We start from the raw sequence: 21,055 nt of genomic DNA, 5'->3' as shown, positions 1-21,055 counted from the left end.
TCCTGGATCATTTAAATAAGACAGTTTGAAAATGTGCCATGGAAGTTTTAGAGGATGACTTTAGGCAGGATTTACAGGATAGACACCCGATCCTGCTTGTCTGTGTACAGATATACCTGCTCTGAATTTACCTTAGCTGCAGGGGAGTGCCTACAATTACAAATGTGACCGAGAGGAACAGGCCTTGCCTGTGGTGTTTGGAAGGGTGGCATGAGAAGTGTGCACAGGATGGTTGTGTTAGGGTTTGATGTCTTGAGGCTACCTGGAGCTGTGTCAGCGAACCGAACGTAGGAGGCTGGGACAAGTGTGGTGAAAGCCACAAGAGGAGATCCTCCCTTCTCAGTGTGATGCACCTATACCAGGACTTTGTGTTGTTGCAGCTACGTTAAATGTGGTTCAAGCATTGTAAAACAACCCCCTTGCAGATATCACAAATCATTCTCCTTTTGAAAGTTCTTCATTGTTTTAGTCTTCCCACACCTCTCAGCTTCAAATGCCTTACCTAACACTCTAGACAAAGCACAATAAATCTTGCCCTCCTTTTTTAATCTTCTGTTGCACACACTCCCTGCACTGTGGAGACCATGGCATTCCTTTTGTATTATTTTGCTGCTTTCAAAGTATATCTACTGTTTAGCACTCTTCTCATTCACACCATTACTCAAAACTGACATCTTTCTCTGTTTCATGTGAATCTGACAGTGTGAAATCTGTGCACCAGCAACTTAACTGTAACCACCTGCTGTTTTCTCTATATTTACCAGTAAGCAAGTCCACTGTAAGTATGTGTGTCTCCACTTTGGATGCCAAAAAGACATTGATAGCTTCTGAGTCAATCATCTGTTGGTCTGATGTGAAAAAAATATCTCTCACTTGAGTCAGAACCTTGTCCTCTTATCTTCTTTACTACTGAGATTTCATGTGGTAGCTATGATAGCTTGGATATTGCAGCACTGTTGGGGGCCATATGGAGATCCCCAAACTTGTCCTAGTCCTAAGTTTGAAAATAGCTTAATTTCATAGAGCTAGCTAGTTTTGAAAATGTTCAAAGTCTACACATGCCTGAATAAACTTTAGAGGACCTCTTGTAGCTCTTATTTTAGCAGGGTATTTCAATGGTTATGCTAGTGACCTTTTTCAGCACGAGAATTCATGTTAATTCACGGCAACCTAGATCATTTTTACAAACCTCTTGACTGTTCCGTTTTTTGGGGCTTTGAAATGTAATCAAAGGTGGATTTATCTGATACTAAGAGATGAAACAGTTACCAGCCTTAGGTTTCCTCCCTTATTTTTGTAGGAGGTTACTGCCAGAGTAAACTGAAATTGGAGATGGTTTGTGATCATGCTGCAGCCTGTACACTATACTTGCTCAGGAGTTTATCCAGGAGGATCAGCTGATCCTGCTGCAGGATGGTGACCTCTGGCAGAGACGCAGGACAAAGACAGCTGCTTCTGCTCTCCCAGCTAAACCTGCTTAAGGCGGTGGGTGGGAGTTGTTAATACCATTATTTGTTTAATTGTAGGGCTAATAGATTAGTGTGTGTGTGCACTTTATTACAACAGAATACGTTAAATAGAAGCAGAGGAAAAATGGAGTGTGCTACTTTGGGAGCTGGTTTCCAATTGTTATTCCTTTTTATTGGGGAGACACCGAAAGGAGAAGTAACCAGAAGCATACTCTGCTTTCAACTCTCCAGTAAAAAGACAGCTCACCCTGAAATGTCTGGTGCCATGGGGGTGTACAGTGCTCTTAGGAATAGAGGGAGAGGGTGAATTTTTAATTAGCCTGGTCCTTATTTTCCTCCAAGTATAGATAGGCTTAACTTTCTCAACCTTAGTACTTGAGAATAGGCAGCCAAAGGTGCTCTGGGAATGATTTGCTCAGGAATTCTGTTAAAAAATGGGAATCCAAAAGTTATTTCTATTTTAATAAGGAGAGAATAAAGTTTTTAGTGATGATGGCCTTATGGAAGAGCAACTTTTTCCCTTTCCCACCCCCTTCATAATACCCTTAATAAACAATATACAGATAAATCAAATACTTCACAAGCTACTGCAGGGATCACAGTGGTATTTTGTGAGGTGCTGTGGGACTCATCTCCTATGCTCAGGCCCACTGTGAATCTGCAAGTGATGGTCCTTACAGGAAAGAAGCTGAGGGCACTTGGCAGTGGAAAGTATCTTGCCCATAGTGGAGATGGTGAGAGAATTGGCAATGAGGAGGTGACTAGTCATTCTGCAAGGCCTGGTCTGGGGCCAGTTTTCATTTTCATCTTGTTCTCTTTCTGTTTTTCTTTCTCTCTTGCTTTTGTTATTTATACCAATGAGCAAATGTTGCTTATTTTTAGCAGCCTTTCCATTTTGCTCAGGCAGTGATCCCAAGTAATGGAATGCCTGTGGTCCTCCCTCAGGCACCATTCCACCTCTAATAAGGGCAAACAAATGCAAGCTTTGGTGTAGGGAGTTACTGATTTGCTTCCAGGCAAGTAGGTGTGTGTGATACATGTAAAAGGTGCCCATGCATACCATGTATCAGCACTCCAACATCTTGTGAAATGGCCTGGCATAATCTGCCTTGGGCTCTTGCTGAGAAATTGTGTTGTGCATCTCCATAGAGCAGCCTTGCAACTTGCTTATTTTAGAGGAAATAAACCCACCCCTAAGAGTGCAAACACCCCCAAATACACACACCCATTTCCACTAAGAGAGCAAAAGCAAGGTCCTCCCTCGACTGCAGACAGTTCCAGTTCTGGGAAGCAGATGGATCAATTAGTAGAAGCAGAGGCAAGAGTTCCATAGATAGGGGTAGATGCTGTAAGCCCCATTTTTTTCCTTTTCTAATTTAGATCTTATATCAGATCTAGATTTTATTGCAGAGATGCTAACACTAGGGATGATGGAGTCCTGAGAGAAAGAGTTATGGGAGGATTTCCACTGAGATGTGGATGTCCAGGGAGTCCCTGCCACACAGATTAGCAGCTGGCAAGCCACATCTTCCATTGAGTGTCCTAGCAGCTTTGTGTCTTCTTTCCCATGACCTTAGACACTACCCCTTCTCTAAATTCCTTTAGGCTGGAAAAAGAAAATATAAGGGTGTATCCAATCTGAGACAACAAAGTTTATCCTTTCCTAGCGTTACTCAAAAAAGAAACTTCAGAACCAAGGAGTATCTATATATTTAAACTGCAAGGAAGGAGATGCAGAGTTTTAGGTCTTGCCTATCCGTGCTGCTCCTGCATCCCTCTCAGGTACAAGGGATTTGCTGGGAGAACAAGTGCCCTTGGTTACTGTTGCCTAAGTTGCATCAACAGCGATTGTGTCTCCTAGACACGTTTGTATTGCTGTCAGTGAGGTGATTTCTAGCTCGTGCCTATTTCATTATCAGCTGGAAGAAAAGCAGGCAAAGAGGTTGTCCCATGCTCTCAGGGTTCCAGAGATCCCACCCAGCCTATAGGTATAGCTGCATGATGCTTGGTTCTCTCAGTAGGGTCTGGCTTAGTTTAAACACTTCCAGTAGGTTTTTGTCTTCCTTATTTTCAGGCCTGACTTGTTGTGATAGGGTTAGGAGCCTACTTTTGTGCATGCTTATGCTAGCAGAGGAAACTAATTTTCTGCTAATGGAAGGAGAAGAGAGGCTGGGGAAACATTACTCAAGCACAGCCAGAGCAACCAGTGGTCCTGTGCTTAATTTACTAATGTCATGTTTATGCAAGTACTGTCACTTTTGCCACTGCTTGGGAGTTACCACTGACTGCATTTGAAGGGAGAAGAAGGGGAGAAGAAGAAACCTTGTTTAGGTAACAAAGTAAAGCTGCCTTTGAGGGTGACCTAAATACCTTTTCTAGCATAGATCTTTGTAGTCTTTCCACCTTTTCCCCTGTTCCAGTTGCTGATGGTTTTATCTGTACTCTGGCATATCTCTCCCCTGAAGCAAGTCCTCTCTGTGCCAAGTCCCTGCTTTGGTACTGTCATTCAAAATTCAGCTCTTATTAACTGTCCTGAACCCAATGGATGGGGGTAGGTATGTATTCTGAAGCTACTCTTTTAAATTTAGCTGTATTTGTGTGCTATGATCTGCACGCCTCTGCCTCCAAATTACTAAAATTGCAGCACAGTTGTCCAGGGCTTATTTTTCATTAAATGACTCTTATAGCTGGTATTCCCATTAATGACTATCTTAGTCTGAAATGCAGCAAGACATTTAACATGAGTGGGATATGATACCCACCTCAAATAAATACAGTGCTGCATCAGTAGATGTTTTCATATTTTCAGGTAAGCAGGCTGGTGTTGGGGAAAAAGGTTAGTCTATTAACACCTCTGCTCAAAGCAAGCCAACTTCCTTTCTACATGGAATAATTATTTTTTCACATAAGCCCTTAGTGCCTCTGCTATGTTTGCACTTGTAAGTCCCAAACATTGCAATACAGATAGCCCTTTATGAGTGGAATCTGAGGTCATGTGTCTGCATTTCAAATTTAAAATCACTGTGCATGGGCTACCATGCACTGGCTTGTGAATGTTGTAGGTGTAGAGGCTACGGACCCATATTTCAGGTGTGAAGAATGTAGGGCCTTTTTTAGCACTTAAAGCACCCGTGTGTGCAACTCACAGTTATGAGTGCCTTTGGCAAAACTTTATAAATTCTTTTGATTCATCGCTGGCATCTCACCATTCATATGGTCAGGATTACATATAAATATATATCTGTCTTATACATAACAGAACCATTTAAAGCATCCCCACAGCATAAAGGTGAACTTGGGCACAAAATTCACTCTACCTTTGTGGAAGACTTGCTGGGGAGAATACTGAAAGGCCTTTTGTCTGCCACAGTCCAGGGCTTACCAGTGATTTTAGGTGGCTGGCAATCCATGCATCTGTTTATACAATTCCAGCAAGGATCAAGGGTCTTTAACCAATCACAGTTCAGACAGAGGTGGTGGTGGGAACAGTGACTGTAACCAGCATGCCAAGGAAGTACAGAGATAGGGAGGCTTCTATCCTGGATCTTGGATCCTGGGGCTTTCATGGATAAAAAGTTGCAGCTGGAGTTGGAGAGGGTGTAATGACACACAAATCTTTGGTTTAATCATCTTCTAAAGTCGTGCCCAGGGCTGGCTTACAGAAGATGAAAAAAACTCCTGAACCCTGAGGAGGACCGATCTGCAGCTGTCTTCAATAGCTTCCTTGAAGGAGGTCTTTTTTCACTGCATATATAACCACTGCACGTTGCTGTTTCGAGCAGCTGTGTCTTGGCTGCTCCGATATGCTTATTGCTGGAACTATCTCTTAAAACTCTGGCCAGCACCTGAAAAAATATTATTATTTAAGGTGACATTAACATCCAGGTTCCAGCCACAATTTTGAGCTGGGTACACCACAGTTGAAATAGGAGAGGCTGTCTGTGCCCCAGAAAGCTTATTTTTCTATCTGCAGATACCCAACTTTGAAAGAGGAAATGGGTGAAGGCAAGCTAGCTTTTTTCATCCAATGTGAGCTGGCTAGATGAGTCAGGGAGATTTTTAACAGGTGTGAGATGACAGTAAGATTGGAGCAATCTGGCAGAACTGCAAAAAATCTGATTTAAAATCCCCAAACTTTTGTCATTCCACGTTCAGTAGCAGGGCTAGGAGGAGGAGTATGGGAATGGAGCATAAGACTGAATTTCAACTTCTCTTGGTGCTGTTGCCACAAATTCTTCAGTACTTACATATACTAGATACCTATATTTCACTGCTGTGCTAGAGCCAGAACTTTTACATCGTGCTGCTGTATTCCAGAAACTCTTGCACCAATAACACAATTTACAAGGGACATGCTCAAGTGATCTAGTGTGACTTCAACTATGCTGGTGCAAGAATTTGAATTCAGAGATTGAAAGCGCACATTCACAAAGAAAATTGTTGCATTACCAACATTTGTTAACCAAAATATGGTAACTAGCTTGGGGTAAGAGCTTAAGGCTGTCCTCTGTGTTAAAAAGCCCATGTAGAGAAACTGGGTGAGCCCTGGGGTGAAAACTGCAAGTTGCTGAATGCAATGTTCAACACTATGGCTATGTTTTTAATTTACTTCAAGTAAGAAGTCTTTTTGTCCTACCAAGTATGAGGTATTGAGATGTTTTGCAAATATTACATATTTGTTTCTGTTAATATGTTATTGGCTAGTTGGTGTTTTGACTAAAAGTAATTATTGTGAGAAACTTTAAAAATGAACTCTTTACAACTGATTATTTAATAATGATTAAAGAGAGTGAAGGCAACATTCTGTAGTTCCAGCAGTAAAACTGAAGAGTGTATCTCCTGAAATTCTCTAATCTTTCTGTTGCAAGAACTGAGGCAGGGAATTTATCTTAAGCAATTGCTTTTGGAAAAACATCCTTGCTAGTAATTTCTTTTTTATTCACAGAATATGCAAAAGAAGGGATAAGTCCATGAAGAAAAAAAAAATTGCAACTGACTGCTAAAGGCGTTAATACGATGCTAACGAACCATAGCCTTTCCAAAGCATAGCTGGCAACGTTGCCACCCATCTGTGCCGAGTAGGATGTGCAAGCAGAAGTCAGGGCTGAAAACCCTCCACCTGTTTTCAGAAAGTAAGTGAGCACACACTGAAGTTACTCAGCGTATTCGCTCTGTCTTCAGCAGTCTGGGTGATGTTGTTACTACTACTTTTCTGCTGTCTCATATCTCCCACCACCATGTGCCAGCTGATAGGGGAACTGTGACATACCACACCCCCGTGGCCAGGAAGGGGGTCACATGGACTGGTCTCATCCAGAGCACTTTAAAGAAACTGATAAGCTCTATCTCATTTAACTTGGCCTTTGGAAGACGCTTGTGGAAATTTCTGCAAAGGAGGTGACATCAGTTGTTGTCACAGCTGCTGTGTAAGTCTGTAAGGCTGCGTCTGTTCAGTATCTGCCTGGGGTGTGTATGCGTGTGCAAGTAGATATTGTTCATAGATTGCATTTAAATCAAAACCAGTCCACGTGAAGCTGGCAAGGACGTTCAGTTGTTCAGAATAGGTGCATTTCCATCGAGACTTGAGGCAAGGATGGAGTACATAAACTTAATAAAGCGCAAAGACGACCAGCTTTGGAGGGCTGGCGTGGACATTTGAAACAAGCCTTCTCCCTGGGGAATTCCGAGTGTTAGCATGTGGGACATACTCCAGCTGCTAGCTGCTCAGACTTAAAATAAACCAGGCAAAATCCCATATTCAGGCTCTACCAACACAGGCAAGCTGCTATTGCAAATGTTTCGTCTCCCTTTTTCTTCCAGTTGGGTCAGAATGACAACAAATATTTTTGAAAGGGCATTTAAACCCTTAGTATTTCACACAGCTTTCCTTGTGCTTCTCTGCAGTGACACGTTTCTCAACACAGTTGTAAATTTAGCAGAGAATCTGGTTTGTACAGGTTGAGACACTGTCCCAGGAAGGCTGGAATTAAAAAAACAGGGTGAGAAGGAGTATTTCTAGTTTGTGTGACAATGACATTGCTACCAATACAGCTTTTCTAATCCTAGGTGCTTTAAAGATCTCAGCATGACTTCATTTACAGAAAACTATTCGCCTTGTTGAACTGTGGAGACCCTTTTTCTTAAAGAGAAACACATGTGAGTCAAGGGTGGTTGCTTCTTTCTTCTTTCTTAACATATTGAACAGGAAATAATTTAATGTGTCTGTGGAAGACTCCATAGCAGGATTTCAGGGAAAAGAAAGATGTCTGGGAGTTGTATGATTGTTTGACAACTAGAATATGAATAACTTTGAGGAGGTCTGAAAATAGACTACAGTGCTATTTGCTTTGTCTTGTGGTTTGAAATTTACTTCAGGACTTTTAAAACATTTTATTTTAATAACTTTCTGACTATAATTTATTTCTAAGGTACTGAGATACTTGGGAGGGGTGGGAAACAATCAACTTAATGCAATCTATGCAAATAATGTCTAATTTTTTTTTCAACAGTAACATGTGAAACTTCATTCATCAAGACTACTCAGCTTTTTGTGATAAAACCTGTTGTGCAACTTAATACACAACATTTAGAATTCAGTGCTCTTATTACTGTCAAAGCATAGATATTAAACTCTACCAATCAGCTTGAAAAATGTACAAGTGACTGACATGACCAACCTTCCTGTTTCTTTTCTTCCTTTAGACACAGACACACAAATTCCTGTTCAAACCAACAGGCTTATCCAGGATATATTTATAAGGGTGAACTTTGCCAGGCTTTGGTTAGTCATATACAGTGCTGGGAATATCTTTTGAAGGTATCCCGAACACTGTGACAGAAGTATTTGTCACTCAAACTATTTATAATTCTAGAGTTTGGAGGGCAGATAGAGGTTTATGCTTTTTCATATGAAATGGCAGCTCTTCCTTTGCACAAAAGGAATTGGCCATGCCTGTATGGACACGTCAGGCAGATCTGGACCATGCTGTTTTTGCTAAATGCCGTGTTTACACTCGATTGACCTTTCTGTCTTACAGATGACCTTGTATCTCTGTGAATGTCAGCTTGTTGTCTGCTGGACCTCTAGTTTCTGTGAATGGTTGGAAGAGGTGAGTGCAGAATACCTCAAGAAACATGAAACTGTTGTCTACGTAGCACCTCCATTAGAAAATCTTTAAGGGCTTTCAAGTTGAATAAGATTATAAGCTCTTGCATTAACCACAATTTCTTTTTTTTTTGATGACATGCGAAACTATACTAAGGCCAGTCAGCCTCTGAGAAATAAGACTGATTAGCATCACAGGCTTTTTACTTTGTTTTCATAACCACGTCAATTAATTAGTTTTGAGGACTTCTTGGCAAAGCTTATGTGCAGGTTATCCTTCCCTCCTAGTCCTTCTTATGTCTCTTGAATTATTCTTAACTCCACGTTTCTGGGAGTCGTGGGCAATGTATAGACACAACGCCTTCAGCAGGCACGCAAGGAATGTTATGAGGGTAGCAGGCTTCCCATTTCCCTGGTCACTCAGAAGATTTATGTGCCAGTATAATGAGAATGAATGATTAGCTGTTGTTCATTGACAGGGACCTTGTGGGTCTATCTACGCACAAGAGGTTTTGGGAGTTGATAACCTTTGTGCTTCAGGTTTTGTTTTGAATAGATAGAAGTGGAGAAAATAGTTATTGGTAGATGTAAAACTGGACAAACAAACTGAAGGGTATTAGCCAAGTTCTGGCAGTAGAGCTGAAAATCTGAGCTATTTATATAGCTGGAAACAGAGTTGGGGTATTTTCATTATTTTGGGACACAGCATAAACTTTTATAGAGTTATGGGATGCTCCTGCCTAGGATTTCAGTCTCTTCTATTTTCTAGGTCTCTGTGAGACAATGTGATGTATTGCAACTTTGGTCTGAGCACCAGCCAAGTATAAATGGAGGGGGCCTGTTTTGAACTCTGAAACTGAGAAGTTTCTAGGTCACTCTAAAGTTGCCCAGAGACAAGGCATGTTAAAGTATCTTTTTTGCCATTCAAAAGCAAGATAAAATGTCAGTAGACAGAACCACTATTACTACTATATAAGTTATTCACTTCAACACCTTTCTCATATCATATCAAGTTAATGACCATTTTGTGTGTCTGGTATACATCCAGAACCTCTGTTGTAAAGTCAAGGTTGTGTGAGATACCAGTTTGCATTAGTAAATGCTATAGGACACTATATTATTTTGACAATTATCATAAAGCTACATAAACCATACTTTTAAAGATTTTTTTTCTAAAGGATAAGAAGTAAAGATTAAATACTGAACTTTGATTTTCAGATATATTACATATACCTCCCCCACCTTTGTATCAAAATAATAAATTCTTGTGAACCTGAAAGATAAGAGCCAGATTTTTTTTTTTTGCTTTTATATACCTAAAATGTAGCAATCTTTAGAAGAAACCTTAGTATTATCTCTACTGCAACAACATTAATTCTAGAAGAAACTTCTGCCTTCTCTAGTATTTATGATTTCCTAATATCCACTTCTTGAAAGTTTTGGCTTTCTCAACTGTTCCAGCAGATTCGCGTTATAAGTTTTTGAGGCTGATTTAAAGTTTCACCATGCATTTTTGCATTTTGATCAAGAATTCAAACCAGGACTTAAGGGCTTATATCCTATTCAGAAGTTACCCATGTGCAAAAACATTTTTCTGAAACATATGGGAAAGAAATGGGTGCCTTTGCACACATGCCTGGAAGGTAATTGGAAATCACTGTGCTCCATTTTGCAAAAATAAGAACCATAAAACCCCCTCCTGGAATGGCACAAAGCACACACATTTTCTCTCTGAAAGGCACAAACTCAGCCTTTTTACATGTACCTACGATATAGTGGCTGGAAAGATATTTGGAAATGTTCCCTTAACAATAGTCACATCACCTTCCTCCTATCTGTGCTGGCTGTAGTGGAGACAGAGTGTTGTTTACCCCTGTGCTGTTGTATAGCAACCCTGGGAGTTTGAGGCATAGCTGTGAGCAGTGCTTGGTGCTGGTGAGAGCCTCACATGTGCTGTGCACAGTATGGGCAGTGGTCCTTGGTGAGCTGGGTCTGCTGCAGACAGGAGGTGGGAGAAGCAGCCAGAACAGCCCTGTGTTAATGCATGGGGCAGGCCAGGGGAGAAAGAAGGGCATAAAAGTGCTGCCCATCTTTCCTAGGTGTGTACCTGTGCCTAAATGATTTCATCCAGCCCTGAACTTGTAATGGAAAATCTTGCATGGCTACAACTTAGTATATCATAATCTGTGTTTGTGACTGAGTTGGCTTGAGTTAACAGTACCTTTAGAGATACACTGCTTGCAAAACATGCACCACTAGCCAGAGTATGCCTTTTATCAAAACGGGTTAGGAATATCCAGTGCTTCCCTACAGGCATGTCGCTACCTGTAGCTGAATTTAATAACACTAGATTATTGTAGTGTGGTTTTTACTGGCTTTTTTCCTTCATTCTCTTGAATCTATTTACTTAATTTTCCTACCATCAAGAGAAAAACACCACTATGAATACTTGCAAAAGCAGGGTCAGATGGTGAGGCTGGATTGAAAGAAGATATTTAGATTCTTCGGATGGTGCTCAAGAGAGCTGTGGGCTCAGCTATGCTACACAGCCAAGTACACTATAGAGATCCCGGAGCTAATGCCATGATCGGAAGCTCTGTTAGTGTTGTTCTGTTCTCCCTGGGCTAATTAACAGGGGTGCCTCTCAGCATACCTAATTAGCTCCGTTCCTGCAACATCCTCAGGGGCAGGGCTAATTAGTGTGGGTGCTTTGCTATACAGACAAGGCTGTATTGCCTCTGGGATCTAAGCTAGCATCCGTGCATGGCATTGCAATGCACCACGTAGAAAAGCCAGTTTCCTCAAAGCTACCTCAGGATCTCTAGCAGCCCTCCGCTGTGTAGACTTGCCTGGTGCATTAATGAGACCCCAAAAGCTTATGCAGGGAGAAAGATAGCAGCTTGGGATGTGGGCTAGAGGGTAACATTTTGGACACAGATATTTCAGGATGAGTCCTAGATTCATTTGCTTTTACTTTACATCTACTTCTTACCTTCACCTCTACACCTACTTCTTACCTTTACCTCTACATCTACTTCTTCCCTTTGGATTAAAAACACTGTTAAAAGTAATTACCAGCCGTGGTAGGGGCAAAAAAATAAGCCTATATTGAGACAAACGAAGTCTGAACCTGCTACCTTGCAGCTTGCTGGTTTTTGCTTTTAGATTGTCAGCTAAACTTCTAGCTACTAAAAGATAGTTATGAACTAATGAGCTGAAGCATTTTTAAAGCCTATTTCCCTATTGCTCTGGTCAAATAATAATAATAACAAGGTATTCTTTATGGTTTTACAGGCCCTGCTCTCTCTAATCTGTAAATGCTTTGCAAGCATGAGTAAGCACTGCTTCATCTGAGCCCGTGATAAGGTGATATAATGATTTCCATAGTATGAGCAGTAAACCTGAGATCTGAAGACCAGCCAAAAGTAACTTGCATTTATTAGAAAGAACATGTCCTCCCTGGTTTAACTTATTCTTGCACTGTGCTCCTCAGAATTTCCTTGTACAGACATTTTTCTTGTCAGCACTATTTTAACTCACTGATATCTATTGATTACAGGTTCAGTTTAACTGAGCTGACTTGAAACTGTTGCATTGCACTGTATGAGAGTTGCAGAAAGGTGACTTATTATTCACAAAGGGGCTGTACACTGTAGAGGGCTGATAAACAAAAGATCCACTGTTTCCGTCTTCTGCTCACAGTATCAGTAGCAACAGGCTGCACGGATACCTTCCCGGATAGCTTAGCCTTGCTCAGAAAACAGTGCCATTTGTGGCTGAAAATTTTAGCCTCTTTGTGGAGTCCTCAGGGGCTCAGAACCTCCCAGGAGGTCAGTGGAAGACTCTTCCCAGTAAGTGGAAAAGATCTGTCAGAGACGGCCTAACATGCCTCTTAATCTTGTTTCACTTTATTCTCGTCACTCTAAAAACCTCAGAGACACATAACATACAGCTATCCAATTTTCTCTCCTTCCCACAAGGAAAGCCTGTGGCTACACCTGCATCATATCTGAGCTGATCTTGGGAGTGGTCTGCAGTGCTCTTGCTGCCTATTAGCTCAACCTCCTCTGGCAAATGATGGTGATGCCCATTTGTGAAAGATGCGTTCTTTACTGGGAGAACAGAGTGGGATACATGGAAGTGACCTGGCCAGGGAAAGGGAAGTGGCTGGAGGAGTTCATTTGTAGCCATCTATGCTTGACATGCACAGATCAGCCAAGAATGCATACCAGCAGGTAAAAAAAATCTAGACAATCCCTAGCCATGTCTTTAAATTCAGCCTCAAGGATGGCCTCTGCTTCTCTCCCTTCCAATAGGGAGAAGTACTGTTGAGAGACACTGAGCCTTTGCAGCATTTCTCTAGAAATGCAGGTAGGAGAGGTGCCTCTTGCAGCTAAATCACCCTGTGGCTGGTTCCACATCCACCTGCCAAATCCTGCTGTGGTGCAAAAGTGGCCCGTCCTCCTGACCTTCCTGCTTGGATCAGTTGTAGTTAGGTATGTCTGACTTTTCAAACAAGAGCAAGACCTCCTAGTTAGAGCTCTGTACAACCCCGTCTCCATAGAAATGACTTCTGGCTTTAATGGATGGTTGGATGCCATTAGTGAACTGCATTATTTACATGTATGGATCCTCCTTCACGGAAATCCTGGAAACATTCCTGCTTGAGCAATGAGCAAAGAAATCTGGGATTAAAAAAACAGGCCTCCTGAGCAGAGACCAACAAGAGACAAAGAGATGTGTGTCTCAGCAAGACTTCCACAGAGAAGCCTCAACATGTGTGCAAGGTGAAAAAGAATAACAGGATGGCGTCAGCGCTGGCTGGCAATGGGCAAGGGAGGGCCCTTTTCATCACAGCCTGGCCAAGAAACACATGGCTTCGGCAGAGAGGGGAAGTACAGATCTTGACTTCAGAAATATAAATCCTCTTTTAATAAGTGACTGAAACTGTAGGAGTTCCTAAAGAAAGACAGCTTTCCTGCTCCTTGTGTCTTTAACTCTTTCCGTACCTGATGGTATGTTGCTATTGCTTTCACTTTCCTGCTTTACTCTCCTGTGCATTTTGGGGAAAGTGAGCGAGCTGTGTTACCTAACACAAAGGGGGCTCCAAAAGGTCAAAAATCAAGGACAAGACCTGCACCAGAAATAACTGGAAGCCAGGGCAGTTGTAGAGTGTCCAGTTGGTGCATGATCCCATGGGGTCCACAGAGTAGGGCTTTTAAAGGAAAAGGTGACCGTGTTCTTATTGAAGGTAATTTTTTTCTTTCTTTTTTTTTTTCCTTGAGGCTTAGGTTCCAGTAACAGATTCATCTTGCCTATTTTGAGAAATGCATTTAGTCACCTAAGCCCCGTTTATAGTCAATGAGGCTAAATAGGCGTGTCTAGAGGACAATTAATCCCATGTGTGTTACTTTGGAGAGGTGGGGGTGGTGATGGTGAAAATAAGTGCCCCTAGGAAGGGTCTGCCTGCTCCAGCTGACCACACAGGGAGGCCGTGGAACTTTCTGGGGCTGTTTTTTGTCTGGCAAAAATTTGAGTATTGCAGTGCTGCCTGTGGTTTTGATTTGGCTGAAGCAAGGAAGTGCTGGAAAACACAAGAAAGAGGTTGAAGCCCTGAACGTTAACCAGACATCACAAAGGTGTCGGCAAGGGTCTGCATCTCTGAATAAAGAATGCAGATTAAGGAAACACTCATAAATCTAATATGCTTGTACTTGAACAATTGCTAGCAGGACCTGAACATGAGATAGGAAATCAGTATTTGCATACTGCTTTTGGTCTGTTACTGTTGAAATTGTGATCAGGTTTAGAAGCTATAACAATTTATGGAGAATACGAAAATTATTTTGCAGCACAGATAAAACATAATCACCTAGTGCCATAATGCAAAATTTTCCACTCCAGTCCTTATGTTTTATACTGATATCGGCAATTCACCACTTTAAACAAAACAAATAGTTTTTTATTTACTTTGTGCAACAAAAGTCAAGGTTAGTTTTCATAGGAATATTTAATTTTAATATTGAGATAAGAGTGACCAACCCAGATTCTGGTAGACAATTTTATCAGTGCAGTCAAACACATAAATCTTGTTTCAATGACACTTGCCCTGAATAAAAAGCAGGTATGCTAGCACAGACGAGAGATTTCCCAGTCTAATGCATCCCAGATGATTCTAGTCTGGGCATATCTGTGCAATCTGAGACTGGCAACTGTGCCTTGCTCTCTGCTGCTTTTGTTGGAGCTAGTGGCCAGACGAGGTGCTCAACACCCGGCAAGGCTGAGTCTGCTGGGCTCTGGGATGGTGCAGAATTCTGCTGAAAAGAGAAAGACTCGTGAGAACAGCTCGATTCTGTGCTTTTTCTACCAGTGGCTAATTTTAGCAAAACTGTCCTTAGCACATGTGTGTGGGAGGGCAGACATTTCCTTCTTTACATGACCTTTGTATAAAACCAAATCCAGAGCAGTGATTTTTCTCTCCCTCCCCTCTTTTCCAATTTCTGGAGACTCACTGATGGGGAAAAAAAAGAAAAAAAAAAACAACTTACAGAAATCTGTGGTTTGTGTGAAGGACCAAATTTAAATAGGAAGCAAGTTAGCAGAAAGTTTCGTGCTGCAACTTGAAACTATACCAAAACATTTGGTTTAATGTCCCAGAGCTGTTTTCCTGCTGTTCTGTTCATAACTTGATTTATGAGTTTATGTGTGCCTAACAGGTAGAACTCTGGGCTGGGACATATATTTTTGTTCAGGATACAAATCCTTCCTGTGCCCTCTCTGCTTCTCCTGCTCCCCATGGCAGCAGAAAAATTAGGGCATGTGTTGTAAAGGTGCTGTTTTCTTCCCCTGCCCATTGTGCTGGCTGAATGACTCATAAACTAAACATTGATAATATCAGCTGACAGTTATTTAAACCTGAGGTTTCAGGTTAAGGAGAAACAATGAATGCAAATATAGCTGCTGAGAGGCTGTTTGCAGTACACGCACTTTTGTGTTAGATCTTGAGAATTTTTAAGTGTTGTCACACAAAGTTCCATAGAGCGAAATTAGAAGATGATATAGGGAGTCCATGTTAAGGTGTCTGTGATGCTGTTGAGGGGTACTGGCTTCTCAGGTACCCCCCAAAAACCTGCAGTTCATCCCTGAGCTCAACAGAGTGAGCACCTCTAGTTTTCCTTGCAAGCACCTCTTGTTTGTAACCGGATTGCTGGTCACTTGTGACTGCCTCCTGAAAAAGGCAGGTATAGCATGCTAGTTTAAAAAGACATCAGTGCTGTGTAAGTGCCAGTAATAAGTTAAGCTGTGCCTGGGAATGTCCCCATTTGGGCCATGCTCTTCTCTGCCCTAGCCCTTTAGAGCATTCCATGGAGCTTGGTCATTGCAGAGGCCACTCCAACAGGCAGGCTGCACACAGCCACCCACTTCCACCAGCTGAAGGAGGTAGCTAACGCAGGCATGGGCCATTTGCAGGAGAGTTCTCAGATATGGCCACAGGCAGATTTCATAGTCTCATTCCTTCAACACAGCTATATGAACTATGATGCTGTCAGAGGTGTTCAAATTTAGAAAATCTGCTTATTCTGTTAGGCAGAAAAGTGTCCGCTTGCTCCTTGCACAGATTTTTCTCAGTGTGGATGGACAGGTGGCTTGAGGTTTTTTTTTGGCATCTAATTCTATTCCACATCTTCTTTCCTGTAGAGAGAAGAGAGTTGCCTTGATGTTGCTGAGTTATCTCTTTCTGGTCTTACTGCTATTAACTGACACAGATGCCTGGGTGAGAAAACTCTTGCTGAGCCAAGACTGAAGCAGTGAAACGCCAGGGAATATACAAAGCCAGCCAGCAGCAGGCAGGAACCCTCTTAGTTCTTGTCCTTTCCTTTAGTGGCAACAGGAAATGGAAGAGTCTCTGGGATACATCCTCACTTTTCCTCTTCTTACCTTTAGGTCAGTGTATCTTTTTCCAGCAGTCGTTTTACCCCTAAGCCCTTCCTTGCACCCAGAAATTTAAATATGCATATTTTTTCTAGGCAAACATGAGAAATTATAATTTATATTTTATTAATATAGGCAGCAAGACTGCTTAATTTAAATATTGAAATAGGGTTTTTTTTTACATTTGCTTTCTGGTTTGTGGAGGTTTTGTCCTCCTAGAAAATCAATCAAAAATATTCACATTAAAAATGCCATTCTGGGGAAGGAAAAAAAGTGAGATTCTGCTTAGGCAGTCTGTAGGTGCTTTAATAATAGATGGATTACTGCATTCACATCATCCTTTGCTAGTGATTTTTGACTAATTTTTCTTGTTTTGGGTGAAAGGTGGATTTGGGATTTTTTTTTTTGGGGGGGGGGGGGGTGGAGGGAATTCTAGTCAGAAGTGTGGGATGACTGGGATTACATTGAAAGGAATGGTTGGGTCTTCTGCCTTTAGACCTTCTCCCAGGCTGCGATTTGCTTGCCTATCACTTGACAGCACTGATTTCATTGTATTAGCTACATTGCACTGAATTGTGCACTCATTTAGGAACAGAGAGACTTTGATCACACTGACATGGATGACCTTTAAGCTTAGTCTTTACTGGGGTTATTAAATTGAACTGCTTAAAATCCTGGAGACATTTGTAAACAAGGCATGTAAACACACTGAATAGTCCTAGAACAATTTAGAAATAGAATAATTAGTGTTTGGAGTAGCATACTCTCAGTACATTTACAATTCAGTGTTTGAAACCAAGCTAATTAAGTTCCAAACTGGACACAAGAATTAATTTCAATCACCTAATCTCCCATTATGTGTTCACAGTTCATCAGAGGACTCATGAAAAATTCATAAATTCCAGGAATAGGAAATTCTCAGAAAAAAGCTGCAGTTGAACATTGGAAACTGTCAGACAAAACTTAAACTTTATCAGGTCTTGTTTATACAAGTCCAGTTTAGCTGATTCAATTACAAAATATTTATTCCTGTTGTGTGAGCATGACCCAACTGAGATATGAAACTGGAGTTATTTTTCTGAAACCCCATCACAGTGTACTTCACAGCTGTGTCTTTTTATCTTCTAGTGTTGTTTTGGACAATAATATAATAGAAACCATACAGGCCTCCATCTCCGGTTGCTAGCTGTATCCCAGCAGTGTCTGTGAAGTGACACAAGAGTCCTGAGTGCAGCTCAATCTCCTGACTTCCTCCATGTTACCTCCCTTACATTATGTCCTGAACATGAGCCAGCAGCCAGGAGGGCCAAGTGTCTCCTGGGGAGCATCAGGCACAGCATCACCCATATGGTAAGGGAGGGGATTGTCCAGCTCTGCTCTGCGCTGGGGCAGCCTCACCTCGAGTGCTGGGGTCAGTTTTGGTCACTGCAGTATGAAAAAGACATTAAATTATTAGGGAGTGTCCAAAGGAGGGACAAAAGAATGGTGAAAGTCCTTGAAGGGAAGCCATATGAGGAGTGTCTGAGGTCACTTGGTCTGTTCAGCCTGGAGAAGAGGAGATTGAGGAGCCACTGCAGTTACAACTTCCTCATGAGGGGAAGAGGGGGGGCAGGCACTGATCTCTTCTCTGTGGTGACCAGTGACAGGACTCATGGAAACGGCGCCAAGTTGTGTCAGGGGAGGTTTATGTTGAATACCAGGAAAAAATTTTCACCCAGAGAGTGATTGGGCACTACTTTCCCCAAGGAAAGCAGTCACAGCACCAGCCTGACAGAGTTCAAGAAGTGTTTGGACAATGCTCTCAGACACATTATGTGATTCTTGGGGCGTCCTGTGCAGGGCCAGGAATTGAATTTGATGACCCAGATGGGTTCCTTTGAACTTGGCTTATTCTATTATTCTGTGATTCTGTTCACAGTATTTTCAGGTGTTTTTCCAGAAACTGTTCTTGCTTGTATTACCTTGCAGAAAATAAAAAGCCACAACACTGGAAAGTAGAAAAAATCTTCATGAAAGTTCACTGCACCTTCTTTGAATCATGAAATACTTTTTTTTTTTTTAAAAGCTTGCAAGGAAAACCCCTTCCCAAAGACTTCATAAAACTTTGTAATCCTCAGTCTGTATAATGACAGATAGAGGAGAAAAACACTTTAATGACCAGGAGGTCATGAAAATTACTTATCCAACTAAAGATCAATTGGATGAGGTCTGTTACCCAGGATAAGTGATAAGAAAAAGGTGCTCAGTACAAGTGCTTTGAACAAGTTAAGTTATGTCTTCTTCCCCCTGCAGCATCAAATAGTTATGGTGTAACCGTGGCTTCCTCCTCCAAAGTGTTTTGTTCTGGTTTTGTGCAGTCTGAATTTCATAGGCAATTCTCTCTCAGTGGTGGGAAGGAAACTGTTTGTGAAACTTATGTTTACTGCATAGGAGTCAAAGTTGTGTACAAAATTTTGGTCTGTTTTGTGACGCAGTGGCAGCAGCTGGAAGTGTAAGTAGTATTTTTATACCGGATTGTCGTGATGCTGAGTAAGTGGGTCCAGATAAAAGGATTTCCCCAAACTGGGACATATTTACTCCCAAGAATTGTAAAAACACAATAATAATTTTCTATTCATGTACAACCTAGCACTGAAATACAGGAAAAGAGCAGAAGGAGTCAAGATGGAGTGGGAGAGTTCAATGGTTATGTCTAGTTTGACAGATGTTACATCATCTCGTAAGCCTAGTTTCTAAATGAAAGGAAACTTCGGATAAACAACTGATGATATCTAAATTTTCATTAATCTTGCACATTAATCTCTATTTCTGTGCCTCTGTTGCAACTACCTTTGCATGCTCCTCTAAAATATGTCTACTGTCTCCTTTTCAAGGGTTCTTTCTAACAGAAATGCCCTGAAGAAGTGAGTCAGTAAAATATTTACCAAAACTTCCCTAAATACCAACCATCTCATGGTGGGTAAATACTGATGTAAATCAGTGGGACTGATGATAACTTGCTTTATTTCATTATTTCAAACTTTTTCTTCACATTTTATTACTGTTCATTTGGAATCAGATTATAAAACCTTTCTAGCAAGCCTGTCATGTGATTTTTCTGTGCAATCAGTAATTAGTGATGCTGATATCTGAAGCAAAGATTTCAAATTCTTTAGTATCTAATAATATTTAGTACTAAATTTTTGGTTGGTGTTTCCTGCAAATAAGATGCTGCCATTTATTGCATTTACTACTACATGTTGCAAGTCACACAGAGCTTGGATCTGTTTGCTAGCAAATAATATTGTCACCAGGATTGTTCTTTTTCATTATTCCAGTTTTTGGAAGGGACAGGTCTTCCTATGTGGCTTTGAACCTTTTAAGTCAGTTTTGTTATTTTTGTTGAAGGCCACTCCTGGAAAGCTTTCTGTTTGTTCTCCTGTCTTGGCTAGCGGGGATGTTAAAACAGGTCTGCAGCTGTTCATATGTATAAATGGGGAAAAAAAATTCATTTTGAACTCAGCTAAATCCCTTCAAAGACTGCTACTTCTCTGCTGAACCAGCATATTACATGAACAGTAGGCTTTGCCCAGAAATGGGTAGGACTTCCAAGTTAGTGCTAGGGTTAGATATTGCAGTAGTGTGGGAGCAGACTCAGAGAACACTCTGGACAGGCTCTGGCCATGTCCACTGGAGCAGCTCCTTTTTCTGCTCTGGAAGGTGGGGCAGTTGAGGAGAAGAAGGAAAGAGCACATGTTCAAGGAGAAAACAGGAGGAGATGAGTAGCACATGACAGAACAGAACTTGGCACAGTAACAGAAATGTGAACCACAAGAATCTGCCAATGTTGGTTGTGTGGGTGGGAGCTCAGGTGCAGGTGCAGTGTCCATTCTCTACAAGGGACTGACATACAATTGCCCATTATAGTTAAAACAGAAAGGGAAGTGTAACTTGCCCAAATAAGGGCTAAAAGGACTCTGCAAGTGAGGAGTCAGGTGGGCAAAGGTAATCATGATGAAAAATTGATTAGGGACATATTGGGATACTAGTAAAGCAGAGTGTTACATAGCAAAAGAATGCCATGAAAAACACTAGAAAAAGTGTAGTTTTAATAACAGAATAGAACTGCATTATATTTTGCAGATGTCTGCTGGAGTATTTACTCTCCCACCTGCAAGATTTGCCACCAACATAAAATCTGAGAAGATATGAAAAGATGCTGTCAGTAAATGTTCTTTTTAGCAAAATAAGACTAATACTGATTTATTTATCTCTAAAGTAGTGTCCAAAATGTATTTGGTGTGTGAAAGGTCTGAGATATCCCCAGTGTGCATTTTACAACATTGAGTACCAGCCAAATCGTATTATGTTGGTGGGGTGATTTCTGTTGTCTTCAGTCAGATTTCTCTAGGAATGCACCTCATCATATTCTCTCATAACATTTAATGCTAGCTTTTAAGATCAGCTCCAGTATCATGGCCTGACAAACAAATCAAGTCCTTATCCACCAATTTTTAAATATTCAGGCATCAATACTGAATTTTGACCATTTTTTCTATCCTCTCATATC

General features: G+C 41.3%; 1 protein-coding gene across 5 annotated transcripts in view; it reads left to right on the top strand.

Moving 5' to 3' along the window:
* Positions 1-6,713: 6,713 nt before the first annotated feature.
* The window catches only part of LOC309570393 (uncharacterized protein), a 32,330-nt gene continuing 17,988 nt past the window's right edge, over positions 6,714-21,055 (top strand). For 2 of the 5 annotated variants that reach the window (XR_014226250.1, XM_082277154.1), the window contains exons 1-2: positions 7,414-7,625; positions 8,507-8,578. Coding sequence is in view for 4 of the 5 variants with exons in the window: in XM_082277154.1 (XP_082133280.1) it covers positions 8,507-8,578 (72 nt within the window). In the remaining variant the exon portion in view is untranslated. Of the gene's footprint in view, positions 6,896-7,413; positions 7,626-8,506; positions 8,579-21,055 lie in introns of those variants that run through there. The other 3 variants (XM_082277155.1, XM_082277157.1, XM_082277156.1) reach the window with 3 other exon arrangements.

Source organism: Coloeus monedula (assembly GCF_965178545.1).
Source record: "Coloeus monedula genome assembly, chromosome: 2".
NCBI lineage: Eukaryota > Metazoa > Chordata > Aves > Passeriformes > Corvidae > Coloeus > Coloeus monedula.
The sequence above is the reverse complement of the archived record's forward strand: the minus strand, read 5'-3'. Positions and strand labels throughout refer to the sequence as shown.